The 14,440-nt window shown below is 38.3% G+C and overlaps 1 protein-coding gene across 1 annotated transcript in view; it reads left to right on the plus strand.

Moving 5' to 3' along the window:
- Positions 1-14,440, plus strand: part of LOC111340144 (serine/threonine-protein kinase SMG1) — a 47,137-nt gene that overhangs the window by 6,696 nt on the left and 26,001 nt on the right. The window contains exons 15-38 of the mRNA XM_088736808.1: positions 709-810; positions 1,593-1,669; positions 1,832-2,117; positions 2,374-2,504; positions 3,780-3,905; positions 4,373-4,491; positions 4,702-4,795; positions 4,876-4,977; positions 5,264-5,461; positions 6,375-6,459; positions 6,547-6,667; positions 6,921-7,025; positions 8,048-8,175; positions 8,410-8,574; positions 8,876-9,030; positions 9,451-9,586; positions 9,684-9,823; positions 10,129-10,407; positions 10,615-10,774; positions 11,190-12,052; positions 12,567-12,630; positions 12,719-12,820; positions 13,342-13,527; positions 14,106-14,292. Coding sequence (XP_088592934.1) covers positions 709-810; positions 1,593-1,669; positions 1,832-2,117; positions 2,374-2,504; positions 3,780-3,905; positions 4,373-4,491; positions 4,702-4,795; positions 4,876-4,977; positions 5,264-5,461; positions 6,375-6,459; positions 6,547-6,667; positions 6,921-7,025; positions 8,048-8,175; positions 8,410-8,574; positions 8,876-9,030; positions 9,451-9,586; positions 9,684-9,823; positions 10,129-10,407; positions 10,615-10,774; positions 11,190-12,052; positions 12,567-12,630; positions 12,719-12,820; positions 13,342-13,527; positions 14,106-14,292 — 4,111 coding nt within the window. The remainder of the gene's footprint in view (positions 1-708; positions 811-1,592; positions 1,670-1,831; positions 2,118-2,373; positions 2,505-3,779; positions 3,906-4,372; positions 4,492-4,701; positions 4,796-4,875; positions 4,978-5,263; positions 5,462-6,374; positions 6,460-6,546; positions 6,668-6,920; positions 7,026-8,047; positions 8,176-8,409; positions 8,575-8,875; positions 9,031-9,450; positions 9,587-9,683; positions 9,824-10,128; positions 10,408-10,614; positions 10,775-11,189; positions 12,053-12,566; positions 12,631-12,718; positions 12,821-13,341; positions 13,528-14,105; positions 14,293-14,440) is intronic.

Raw genomic sequence — 14,440 nt, forward strand, 5'->3', positions numbered from 1 at the left:
TTCTTGTGAAATGTTAATAATTTAACTATTGTAACAGCACTCACATAAGATGTTCTGTCCTAAAAAGGTTTTGGATGGATGGTATTCTGCTTTTTAAAGGTTTTGCATCACTTTGTGTTATTTTGAGTCTGGGGTGACCTTCTGGACCAGTGAGATGCAAAACTAAAAAATATTTTGCTCATGTCAGTCTTCTCACTTATGAGACATTGAGTCCATTGGCATGTACATGTATTTGACATCTCTTTACCAGAGTGAAGGTGACTAGTGGTGGATATTTACTGGGGTGAAAAGTGGCAAGGTACATATCTACCACTAGCTAGCTCCCAACACTGAGGTAAATGGTAAATATATACTAAGACAATGACACGATTATCGCACAAAAAGAACAATTTTAACTCATTTATTCCTCTTATGATTGCAATATCTTGGGATGCAAATCCTATGTGAGTTGCTCAGAAGTGAATGGTAAAGGATATTCAGAGTTTGCGTTGATAATCAGAGTGCACCTCCAGTGCTCTTCACTGTTTTAGTATATACTTACTATCTGGCACTTCTGCTTTTATTGCCTACTGCATTAATTTTGTCATTTTGCAAAACTTAAACAAAGAGCACTCTACAAACTGTAACTGTATTTTTAAACTTTCTTGTGGCATTGTTGCCTAAACAGTGCCTGTGTCAGTTGAATTATCATTTTTTCCTCTTCGACAGGTCATCATTCATGTTAATACAGCTATCCCAGCCACTTTCATTCAACAACTCTTAGAACCAGACTCTCCTATAATGAAGTTGCGCTCATGCTCTGATCAAGCAGTGAGTACAATATATACAGATTTTGGTTTTTTGACCTTGTTTGGAATTTTCCTTTTATTTAAACTTGCCCTTGTTGATAAGGTAGTTTTTAGGGATATACATGTAACACACACAGCATGTGATCTGCCAAAAATAATGAAAATTCTTTCAGGCTTGCAGGTTGAGAATTGATTGACTGATCAACATTTAGCTTCTCCCTATAAAATCCATACATTATTTGGGAGACAGGTCAAGGCTGTGCTCTAGCAGCGCCCAGTAGCCCCTGGCACCTTACTTTTGCCCTTGGGCGACTCAGGAATTTTAGTGTTTTCATACAAGGCATATGCATATGCACCCTAGATTTCACAGTTTCAAAGCACAGGGCTCCTTTCAATTTTCCTTAGAGCACAGCCTTGCAGGTAATCCAAGAATACTCAAACGTATTGGGTAGAAGTTGTTTTCTTGATCTAACACCAAATTCTTGTAACTGGTTCACAGCTCAATGTAGAAGATAGAGGGGAGAATTAAAAATCAGATCTTGGGAGTTATAGGGTTGATAGATGTAAGAATTGAGCGGGGGTTTCCTAAACAGGTGTGTGGTGTTCATAGCACTCCTTGCAGAGAAGCTCATTGAAATTGATATGTTTTCCCAGGGCCTCAGACAAATGACATCAGGGAGGGCTAAGACTTATGCATACTGTGCACTGACCATAAGCTTGATAAGTCCCCCTCTTGTAGTTTAGCCCAGCACTGGTTGATATAGTTCAGAACCTCTCTACATTTACTGTTTTTTAACATTGCAGGTGCTGTCATCAGTGATGAAGATTTATCAGGGTTTCCTTGGTATTCATGATGTTCCACTTTTGGAGACAGCTTACAGGTGAAAGTCTTCTCTCACAGTATTTCTGCTTGCACTTTTACACAGATCTTTTCACAGGTTATATTTTGTTTGCATTGTTGTTAGGTGTTTTTGGCAAGTTTGAACTTTGAAGAAATAATGGTAAATTAAAGTTTCAAATGCGACTGCATTTTGTTTTTTCAGAATTGCTGTGAAAGAACTGATCGGCAGCTTTAACCTTCTGCGTAAAACACTTCCAAGCTTGGAAATGAGTGACAATAACTTAGAGCCTCTTTCAAGTAGCAGTAACAAAGAAACAGGCTCACTTGATCCAGACAAGGACAAGCAGAGTGATACCTTGAATACAGAAGAGGATACCCCTGCTCCTATTCCAGTACAGGTGCAAAGTTCCCATGAGTTGGAGAGTATTATCATCTTTGATCTGTGTGCTCTGTCAGAGATTGCAACAACAAAATCAGCAATTTTGAGGGTAAGAGAAAGCAATAGTTTTTCTAATTTGAAATTGAGTTTATGAAATGTTCTGTAAAATCTTTTATTTGTAGTTCAGAGAAGGTTTTGAGGTGGTGGATTCCAAGCCTGCATGTTTTTTTCTTTCTTTTCTCTTCTTTTCTTTTCTTTCTTCAGGAAGAAACCAAAACTCTTTTGTCTCTTGCAGTTTGACACTGCAACATGTAATTACACAGATGTATAGTTTATTTTAAATGAAATAAAATGTTATTTTGCAGTTATGGAAGCTTTCTCCAAGTACTTATCAGTTGCTTACTCAACATCTGGATGCATGCGAGTGGAAGATTGCTGTATGCCATCCCTCTGTGCAGTACACCATTCTTCATGCCCTTTACACATACTGTCAGAGGTAAGTTTACTGTACGAGTATAGCTTTGTTCAGCTCTGAGACTTGAAGACTCAAAAAATACTTCGGAACTTCATCCTCAGATCCTGTTTTCCTTAACCCCTCAAATCTCAGATGTGGTCAGCATATTATTTCTCCCCACAATTTAGACTATTATCCAGGAAAATTAGTAGGTGAGGATAAAAGTCAAACTTATCAACTGGAGGTTTTTTCCTTGATAAACCCCATATCCTCCTTAGTACTTTGCAGTCAGAAGGGAGAATTGCTGATCAGATCTTGGGAGATTAAGGGTCACATGTCATTGCTGCTATACCCATAATTAGTAGTTTGAAGTTATAGCTCTCTTTTCCATTAATTGCATTAATTTAATATTTGATTTTTTTTCTCTTCTTTATTTGGTACTCTTACCCCAACTTTCTTTAACCCGTTAAACCCTAAGAGTTACTAACATTTAACATTTAACCGCCTCCCAGTTAGCTCAATGGATAGAGCGCTGGACTGTTGTGTGGTAGGTCGAGGGTTTGAGCCCAGTCGGACCAACACTCAAGGTCTTAAAATAATTGAGAAGAATGTGCTACCTTTCTTTAACATCAAGAAATGGTGAGATATTCTAGTCTTCTCGGATAGGGACGAATAAAATGGAGGTCCTGTTTCCTACAGGGTTGGGGTAGGAGATGTTAATTTCCCACGTATGACATTACTGTGTGATGGATGTCCTCCCCTGGGGTGGGATGGATGGGTTAAGGGCTGTAGGCTAGAAAACTGTAACAGGTTATTGTGCTTCCTTCTTTAAAATAAAGTTAAAAAAAATTTAATTTCTCATAATATCATCCCTGAATCATGCATTAAGGTCATGAGAATTAAAGTCACTAACAAAAAAGGTTTGATTTTTAAACAAATTCTCCTGATCATCACCCTAGGAAATGTATAAAGAACAGTATGGAGAATATGCATAATGATCTTAGGGTGTAAAGGGTAACTTTTGTTGGATTATGCAAACACAGTTCTACGTTAAGAACTTTGAAGAGATAAATTTGAGAGTGCCAAAAGCCCACAGAGATGTCTGTAATCTCTAACAGAATCCACCAAACTGAGAAAGAATTCTTCTGCTTTATTGATTAATATAATTTACAATTTATACCTTTTTTGTATTGCACAATTTGAATTCATGTTCACTAATTGTCTCACACTGAATAGGACAGTCCACAAATACTTAATAAACTAATAGGTCTGTATGCCTCCTTCATGACTGTAAATTTTTGTACTGTTCTGTTTCAGGTACAACCATTTCCTGCCTAGTTCACCATCAGAGGGTTTGCATTCATCACCAGATGGTGACATGGTTTCAATGTTGAGCCTACTCTCCAAAGTGCTCGGAAATTCCAGTACATCAGAGGATTCCAGGTTCAAAAATATTCTTTTTAGTCAATTTGCTCTTATCAAAGGTGGGATTATCGTTAGAAAAAGAGTTACATCTAGCATTTGCACTTTGGTGTTTTTCCACATAGACATAATCAGTGCAACATTTAAAGACTTCAGTGTTCTTTGAATAGTGCAGAATTTTGAGATGATAACACAAGTGAATTTCAGCGACTTTACTTGCATCAAATAAAATATAGGCACTGTATAAAGTACTTGCGTTGGCTGAAAAAGTTCAATTACTTTCAACTTTTCTTCTAATGCAAGTGGTCCAAACATTGCCTCTTCTTTCATATTCATATAAACACAGCAAAATTTACTCCTAGTACAGGTTGAATTATGCAACAGCACAAATTTAGCTTAAATGTTGCAATGTTCATAGTTTAACTAAATCTGGCGACTTTCTTTGATAATTTTAAAACATTTCTTTGACCTTGATTATGCTTCTGTAGAAAGCTGTGTCTTGTCTGGTTGGTGGAGATTTTGGACAGAGCAGTGACCAGTGGTGTCCTGGGAGTGGTTATTAGGCATGTGAACCTGGATTCTATGGCAGAAAGCATTTTGCCATCTTGTAAGTGTATAAATAAGGTTTTTTCCAAAAACATTTCTGTTGATTTTTTTAATCTCCACTTTCCCTTACAGAGAAAGAGTAAGGGATTCAATCCAAAAATCTGCCTAATTTCATTTTGTAGCAGGGGTGGAAATAATAAAAGTTAGTTGAATATTCACAGCAACAATTTAAACTTCTGTCTTTCTGAGTGTCAGTATTTTTTTTTAACAGCATTTGACCATAATCTCAGCATCTCCTTGGAAGTGTCTTTTTGTCTGAATATTTTAGTTGATCTTAAAGTCCTGTCCAGGAACTGCTTAAGGAAGTAAGTGATGTTTGGTTTTCAACATGTTTAAAGAACAAGTGCAGTGAGCGACAGAATGATTGTTTCTCTTTGGTTGATAGATTTTTTGAAGACTGTGCTGTTCGGTTGATGGATTTGAATAAAGAAGTTTGTATGAGTTACCAGCAACTTATAGGAGCATTACCAATTGACATTTTAACAAGGTTAGTTCAAAGCTGACATGTGAATCTGTATAGAATGTTTGTATTAGTTTAACTATAGACTGACCATAAATACTACATGACAAAATCACTTCAACTTATTAGGTGACTATGGAATTTAGGTCAGCAAATTGATGTAGCAAATTTAGTGGTCAAAAATTTTTCCACCAGCTATGGCAACAAATACTGCTGCAGCTACAACTTTCCATCAATTTTTTTAACTTTTTTATTTGTAATTATCATATCATGAGAACCAAAAATCTGCCTTAACATAGTGCATTTCTCATAGCTCCCTCAGCCAGAGCTTGTTTGAGTCCAGAAGAAGTCAATGTAGAGGCAGTGAACATGTTGGCAAACCTCTGACAACCAGTTGCAGTGATGTATGGTTGGCTCGCAAAGGTCATATTATCAAACCTCCCTCAGGATCATTCCATTCACATGATTTTCAGATTGTTATGGGATTCATTCTGTCTGGTGTTTATCCCAGGTAGGTGAATTATACACCAGGGCTGAGTTGTTCAAAGGTGGGTTAAGATAACCCAGGGTTAGTGTGAATTATGATTTCAGATCTGAAAGCTTTAGAAGAAAATTCAGTTTAATTCCATTTGTTTACAATTTGATGATTGAATGCTCTTAAAGGAATTGGGAAAATTATCCCAAAACGGCTTTTGAACAGAGAAATATAGAAACTTGGATTAAAATTTAACCCCGGGTTAGCGCTAATCAGCTTTCGAACAACTGGACCCAGCAAAATAAATGCAATCCCTTTTATGATAATGTGCATGTATGTGTCTTCCTTTCTCTCTTTAAGTCTTTGAGCCTTATTTAATTTCTCCTTACAATATCACCCCTGAATCACACAGTAAGGTTAGGAGAATAAAGGAAATGATCAACAACTAAAGAAGCACTTGATTTTTTTTGTCAGCCCCTTTGGAATTGTATAGAGAACAGTATGAAGAATATGCATTTATGGGTGTTAGAGTGTAAAGGTTCAACAAAGTTCCCAGACCAGTTTGTGTTCAGTTGAATACAGTTGATAGCCAATTAACTCAGTAAACAACAAAATAATGCTTTATCCAGCTTTCGTTCAGTAAACTGCATGCTTAGAATGCACCCACATGTGACTGTTAGCTTAGTGGGTGGTTGGCATGGGTTTGAACTCAATCAAAGCCTGAATTTCTTAAGCTTCTATTTTTTCTGCCATTTCTTTAAATGTGGTTCACCTGTGAGGATTATTTCATTTGTTGATATCATCTACAGGATAACAAATTGTGATTGTTTTTTTATTAATTTTGTGATTATTAATTTAATTTGTTTGATGTGTTGTGGGTGTTTCAAATGGATTTACGTTTGTGCAATGATCAACACCATTGGTAATTTTTTTGTCTTTTTTCTTGCAGCAAAGAAGCCAATGCAGACTGGTTGTTGAGACTTTTCCACAGTTGCAATAGAGTTCAGAAGTATGCAGAATCAGAGATGCTTCAGGTATATCTCACAGAAATGACCACAAGTAGTTATTGTTGGACATTGATTCTACTTGTTTTTTTTTTTTTTTTTTTTTTTTCATATCAGTTTAACAGATGTGAATCACTTCTTTGGTTCTGGGCAACTTGGGAAGCAGCTCAGTTTTGCATTTTGTCTCGTTTACGGACACCGCTTGGCAGAGCTCAAGAAACATTCCAGGCAATAGAAGGTAAATTTTTATGGTCCTTAACAATCTCCCTCCACCTGGACTTGAACCAATTTGTTTTTTTTTTGTTTTTTAGTTTTTTTGTGTGGAAAACCTATTTTTGATTCTGTCTCCTTACTTCAAATGTACTATGAGTGGTGCTTTCCTGGTTTTTAAGAAATAGATACTTTATTCACGACTTTCTTTGTTGGTCTTAGAGAAAAATGAAGAGTCAGAGCTTGAGAGATATAATTTCTAAAACTGATTTTCTTTTTAGGTGCTTTACAGATGTTTGAACTGGATGCTAGAGGAGAACAAGAGGAGAAGAACAAAGTAAAGCATGAAGAGCCGGGGTCCAAGGAAGAGGAAGGGAATGAAACAGGTTTAGATGTTATGTATTTATTATCTGGATGAGGCTGTCTAAAGGGTTATCGGGATATGAGATATTTGGGTAAAAAATTATGGGGCTACAATATATGTGAGAAACACATGAACAGGAAACAGAGCTTGAATTTAATTTTTGGATCACTAACCCTTCAGGTTAGTAGACATCTTTTTTACTAACCAAATTATCAAGTTTGGTATCCAAGCTCACAAGTTATGATATCTCAAATATTAAACATTTTGACGATGACGACAAGGAGAAATTAAAGAGTAGTTGAAATTGCATGGTGACCTTCAAAATGTTGACAATTATGCACCTATTTTATTTCCCTCTCATTTACCATGATTAATCAAGAACAGTACATCTGCAGCACATTCTCTAAAAAAAGTTTAAGTTGATTAAACAAATTGAGTATTCTAAATATTCATCTGAGAGGCAGGTCTATAAGCTCTTTGTCCTGAGGTCTACCAGTGTTTAAATATGTTAGAAAATTTTACTAACCATGTCGGGTTAGTTGGACACATTTTTAGTAACCAAAGTTTGAAAATATTACTAACCTTTGGTTAATGGGTTACCATTAATTTTGAGCCCTGGGAAATGGAGTATTTAAGACAGAGATTCCTGGATATCAACATGGAATTATAGGGATACAAACCACTGGAATTAACAGGATATGGGATAGTCAAATATTCGAAACATACTGGTAATCTTAATCTAGTCATAGGCTTTTTTATCTTCACCTTAAGTTTTACTCAATTTTTTCCCATAAGTTAAATGTTGCTTTGATGCAGGGCTTGACACCAATGGTAGCCCACTAGCCTCAGACTAGTAGAAATTCAGTTTTGGCTAGGGGTTTTCAATTTCCACTAGCCAGTTTGGCTAGTAAATAAACTGAAATTGTTGTAAAATCTAAGACGTCACTAGCCACGTGGCTAGTAAGTTGAAAAGTTAGTCTCGAGTCCTGTTTGATGTCATCAAACTTTTTTCTTTGATTTACCTTTTTTACTTTGCTTTTATAGTTGCTTGTCCAAAATCATACACCAACCACCTCCAGTCTGTTCTACTACTACAGTTTGTAGAGAACCTAGAAAAACTCATGTACAATGGCTATGAAGGCTGTGTTGTGGGTCTGCCTTCACCACCCAAGGTACGTGAAAATGGAAGCTCTGTTTTTCATTTTTAAGGCTGGGATTGGCTAGGAATTTAGCTATGTTATATGTGGATCCTCTGCTAAGTTCTAGATATCGATTGAAAATTTCTTATTCAGTCTGTTTGGATATTTCTCTGCTCAAATCGAAGCACTCCTAGGCTTATGGAGTGGCCTGTTAGATGTGAATCCTCTGCTTAGTTGTAGATATTGATGAAAACATTTCTATTTCAGTCTGTTCGGATATTTTTCCGCACAAACCGAAGCACTTGTATGGAGTGGCTTACCAGAGTGAGAAAAGGAGTGATGACCATTGGTACTTTGTGTGGCTGTCCTGCAGTAACTGTTTGGCATGGATTTCAAACATTGCAAGAAATGAAGGCAGCAGGAAACACTAAGGTGCCATGCTTTTATTTAGCGTTAATTCCATGTACATGTAGGTGACTATCAAAAGAAAAGTCCAAAATAAGAGGGGTGGGTTAAATCAGGCTAGGGTCCCTTTGTGAAGTGCTTTTGCTGGGTACACAAAGTCCTCTTTGTGTGCATTTTAAATGGAGATTGCAGATCTGTAACCTTAGGCAGCTTAGTCACTAGGAATAGAGCATGCAGAAACCACAATGTGACTAATGTATATCGATGAGTTTCTTACAGACATCTCTGTCATGATGGTTGATCCAACTGAAATATTACTTCAATATAGGGTGAAGACTTTGACAAAGCTGTGTCACTGACAGCCCAAGCCTTGTGTGAGTTAAAGAGTGCACATGCTATCTCTGGTTTAATGGCCTGGTGTGAGCAAGTTTCTGGTCAGAAATATTCTTGGATGAATGGCACAGTAACAAAGGCTAAGGGATGGTAAGTGAAGAAAGGAATGATTGAAATGAGGGTGGAACACTCAGAAATGTAGCTAGTCTTTTGTTTATGCAAGTTTTTATCTTGAACACATGAATGGTGGGCAACATCAGGGGTGCTTTCCATTTAGCTGTAATTTCCTGTTTAATCTTCCAGGAATTTTAAAGCTTAGAGCTTTACTTTCAATGTTACACATGAAGGGCACTCCAAAACATTAGATGCTTTGTGGTGCTATAAAATATATCCCATTCTGTGCTGTAAGTAGTTTTGTAGTGTGCATACAAATCTGCTGTTTTCTCTTTGTCCTGGATTTGCTGCTATTATATAGTTGTTACTGTCTCTTAGAGAAGTGGTGGAACACAACTGATTAATCCCCACCCCCCTTCCCTAAAATTGGGTCCTAATGTCACCTTACATTTTTAGGTATGAGTGCTCTGCAAAAGAATACAAAGTAGCAGTGGAAGGTGTGTCTAAAGGAACAGAGAAAGGCCAACAAGAAGAAAGAAAGACATCTGAAGCTTCCACACCTAGCATTGTGACAACATTCCTTGTTGATGAGGTATGGCTGCTTATATCCAAGAAACTGTCTTTAAAAAGTTACAAATTCAAATAATTCATGTTAAGGATTTGACAGAGAGTTGTTATCTTTTCTTTAGGTTGCAGACTGCTATATGAAGTTATCATCTTGGAGTGAGGTTTCAGAATGGCAGAAATATGTCAGTAACCTCAGGAAACACTGCACAGACTCTGACATCCAGCATTCATTAATGGCAAATGTTGACACTAATTATGTCAAGTAAGTATTGCTTCTGACAATTTTGATTTGCTACGCTTTTTCTCCTGGAAGATTCACCCAGAGTATTGTTAATGAAGTATGGTTGTCACCGAGTTGTTTGAGTAAGGGGCTATTCTTTTGGAGGAATTTGGTGTTCCTCAGCAGAAGCCTGGGAGCCAGGACTGATCAGGATTGTTACCTATCAAAATACTTCTAAGAATTAGAGGCACTTTTAACAAATATTGCTTTTGGAGAACAGTGATGTCATAGTAGGGCTAGGGTTAGTGGGGTATTCTTAATTGACTTATCAATGCGTGATTTGGTAGGGCTTTGAGCAAATTTGAGGAATGTGACTTCATATCAGTGCGAAACCACCTGCGATTGGTCCCTGGAGCAGCACTTAACTCTCTGACTGAGAATCTAAACAAGTCTGCTTGGTCTGCAAAACTTAATCACCCAGACACAACATTCAGTCCCGCGTGGGCACCAGACAAAATTGTGCAGACGGCTGAACTCTCCTTAATCCAGGCACAGACGCTCTTTTTCACCTCTGGAAATTTGAAAGCAAAGACAAAGGAAAACAATTCAAAAGATGAAAAAATCATGTAAGTAATTTGGAAGAGTAAGTTACATTAGTTTTCGGGGGTATTTGTTTTTTAGAGTGTCAAACGTGATTAGGACTGCACACTAAGATTGCTTCAACTGGTCAGATATGAACTAAAACCAGTCTTTACTTTGATTTTGGTTTCGCGACTGTCAATTGGAATGTACATCAATGTCATTTCTTTTCTTTTCGTTTCTTTTCTTTACAGTCAAACTATAAAAGAGTGTGTCCGCCATGCCACTTCACTTTCTGAAGGAGTTCTTCAAATTGGAACATTGGGCTGGCCACTGGAAGTGTCTGCCTCTCATATCACTCAATTACAGTTTGCTACGGCTATGGAAAATATAATAGAATCCACTCGTCATCAGGTACTGTCTTCTCTTCTTACAGCTGCTAATTTGCCATTGCAGGTCAGAAACTACAGTACACCAATCACGTGTTGTGAGTCATCCTAGAGGCATTCACATATAATTATCATGGGTCTGTCGTGTACAAAAATTTGGCTCAGTGCTTCTCATGCTTCCAAAAGGTTGTTTGGGAGGGGTTGATAAGAATGAAAATGTCATACTGTCGTAGTCTGTAATTTGTTGTACTTTGCTGAGCAGGGATGGCCAGGTGGCAAAAGCACTTGTCTCTCCAATTCTACCCGGAAAACAGACGACAAAGAGCCACCTTATGGAAAGACCACAGTTGAATTATAATTTATCTATTATGTTTAGTTTGCAGCCAGTTGATTGTAGTAAGAATAATGACAAATTCTTTGTTGCTCCATTCCTTTATTAGGAGGATTATTCGCCATCATTTTTACGTGGAATTGGTAATTTCAATGTTGATCACACTCAACACGACTGTGGTGTCCTGATGAGAGCATTACGATTTTGTGGAAACCTTCATTACCTAGCCAATACGATGGGAAAACATCAAAATCAGTTGAGAACGGAACTGATTTCATTACAGATGGGAGCAGCTCAACTTGCACGGAAGCATCACAACTTTAATCTAGCTTACAAGCTGTTGGTGAAACAAATTTCATTGCTTGGAAATGCAGCAAAGGTTTCACAGGATGTAAACTGCGGAAAGAAACAGTCTCTTGAGCCATTAATGGACAGCTTAAATGATCCATCTTTTGCAACTGCCAAACCAATTGATGTGATGGAAATTCAACGAGAATGTTCCAAGTTGGCTTTTGCCATAGGTCACCCTTCAGAAGCTGTGAATTTTCTTGCCGAGAGCATTTCCCAGTATGCAAACCTGGGAGATATTGACTCAAATGTGGGTGCGTTGAACTCAAAATCACTACTCACACTTGCCAAATGGCTGCTTAATGATCGGAAGCTTTTAACTGCGGTCACAAAGGTTAACGGAAATGGTCTCTCTGTAGCGGCAAAAATCAATTCATTGTGTGAGTTAGAGACAAGTTATGTGAGTCTTAGTCACAGCACCCTTATCTCCGCGCAAGAAGAATCCGAGTATGGTTTGAATTCCAGCTCTGTCACCAGTGTGGCCAATGGTATCACTGATGCAGAATCAGTTTGTGGCCAGCTTCTGCACTTGGCCACTATGCAAGCACCAGATCTGGGGAAAGTTTGGTTCAACTTGGCTGGGTGGTGTTACCGATGGGGAAGAAAGACCGTGGAACAAGCCAGGTTTGTAATTGTTTAGTTTATTTTTCTGAAAAACTTCTTTTTGCGTCCTGCCTCCAAAACAATATGCTGTTACTCACGAAACGAGTCACGAGGAAATTATTCTATCGCGGGACAACTTTTTTTTTTTCTACAAAAGTTTGCCGTGTTACATGTACATGAAGCAATTTGTACCTTTATTTGCGACTTGTCGTCGTGATGTGTCGTACCAGCTTCTTACGTAGCGTTCCTGAGGTGTGTCGTTGCCAAGTCTATTCGAGTGGTTAAAGAACAGTTGACACCTCAATCTAGATTGAACTGCCCGTAAGGCCGGGCTTTTCTTTCCTGTTAGACATATCTAAGTAATGAATTTTAAGATCTGTTGTTGAAAGGATTGATGGTTGATAGCAAAATCAAAAGCGGGTCGATAAATCCAGCGTGGTTTTTCTTGCAATAACCTAACTTTGAAGAAAGCTCGTAAAATTTTGCCTGTCTTACTAATGAATAATTTTCGGTTCTCCGTGATATTCTTTTCCAGCTCAATGGGAAATGTAGGTCTTTTACCACAAGAAAAGGAAACAGTCCTGCAGAGTCTACCTCAGGTAGGGGCCGCTTCTATTTCTTCCAAAGTTCTGCTTGTGTTGCGATTTGGTTGATTGCCAACATTAAATCTCGTTTCTCATCGTTCAGAATGCTCGTCCGGCAGAGGTGGAGTCTGTTATGCTTGTGCTGGGGCAGGTTCATGTGACAGCGTACTTCAACCAGGAAGAAGATATTGGTGAAGAGGATCAGGTATAGTCTTGTTTGTTTGATTAGTTTTGCTTTTACATAACCAATTGTACAATTTTTATTTTTCTCGTTGCCGTTATCGGGTTGTGTTCTGAAGTGGAAAGGGAAACATCTTTAAAAGGCAGGCTCGTTTAATCGCTTGAAAAACGGTTAGAACGGTAAAAACACCAACAACCTCCAAAAATTTCGACTCAGAAACAACTCAAAGCTAAAAACCGCACACGCGAAAATCGTACGCGTAATTTGCTTACAAAGTTTCAAAAGCACACGCGCGTTGATTTCCAATGAAATTCGCAACTGATATGAGATTTCATTGGTTTTACCTTTGTAATCTCTGTAATTGAATTATTCCTAATTACAAACCTGGTGCAAAGCGACCTGGTCACTCAAGTTGGTCACTGTTTAGTCAAATGTAGGATAAAGTAGCGGATAAATGCTCCTCCATTGCATTGTAGCAACATTCTTCATGGCATTGGAACCTTGATTTAAGAGATTTAGGCTTAAGTGTGTTTTACATTTTGTAGCTGTATGACGACGGACTGGAAAACACCAAGAAGCAGCTTTTGACCGTCTGTCCTGGGTTGCATGACGCTCAGCCTCAGCTGCTCGAGAATCTGTTGTCAGTATGGAGAGGTGTTCGAGACAGACTCTTCAAACACTACCATTTTGCTGCCAAGGCATACTTCATGTATCTCAAGATGGGAAGTGAGGTATTTGAAGGACTTCATGAGTTGCGCTTTCGAGACTCTGGGATGGATTTGAGCAGTATTTTATTAGGTTAAAGGACAGTGTAACTAAGTTTAGCTCAAGGAACTTAGCGAGCGTTTTCAGTGAGTAGACCATGTCACAAGTGCAGGCTCCCGTGGAATATCGTGGCTATAATAACATCAGCGCAGTCTTTTATAACCGGTTGTCTTTCATTGTTGAGTGGTCTGTTGCAATTCTTTTCAAGTGTTTTCCCATCCTACCCCACCCCCTTTCTTTTACTTCAACAAAAACAAATCATTGTTGAAGGGCTGCTAGAAAGGGGGGGGGGGGGTCGTGGCTGGATACCTTATATGCCAAACATGGGGGAAGTATTATATCTGGGGTCTGGCTGGACACCCTGCCAACCTTGGGAATACTCAAGCCACCCATGTTTGCATTTTCATGCGAGGCATTATTTACCTTCCTATCCTGTTTTTTTTTTTTCCAAAGAAACTACAGTTTCAAGTCATTGGGAATAGTTTGCCAAGCATTTAATGTTTTAAGTTTGTAAATGTTAGTGAGTTGTTTCCTGCCCTTGTAGGATTTAGAAGTGTCTTCTGGAGCTGTTAAGAATACAGACCAAACTAAACGCGGGACCAAGAACAGTGACGATGACAGTAACGTCACAGCCACCTTGAGATTGCTGCGTCTCCTTGTTAAACACGCCGGTGAGCTCCGTAGCGAACTGGAGGACGGACTGGTAAAGACACCTACAAGACCTTGGAAAGGTAAAACTTATTATAGTAAAGGAGCGACATGGTAGTTTGTGAATCTCGAGTAATCTACAGTCCTTGTCATCCTTTTCCATCCTAAACCCTCAACTCCCAGACTCTGATTGTTTTCAATTCTCCCCTCTAGCTGATACACATTTCCATG

The sequence above is a fragment of the Stylophora pistillata genome, chromosome 10 (assembly GCF_964205215.1).
Source record: "Stylophora pistillata chromosome 10, jaStyPist1.2, whole genome shotgun sequence".
Classification (NCBI taxonomy): Eukaryota; Metazoa; Cnidaria; class Anthozoa; order Scleractinia; family Pocilloporidae; genus Stylophora; species Stylophora pistillata.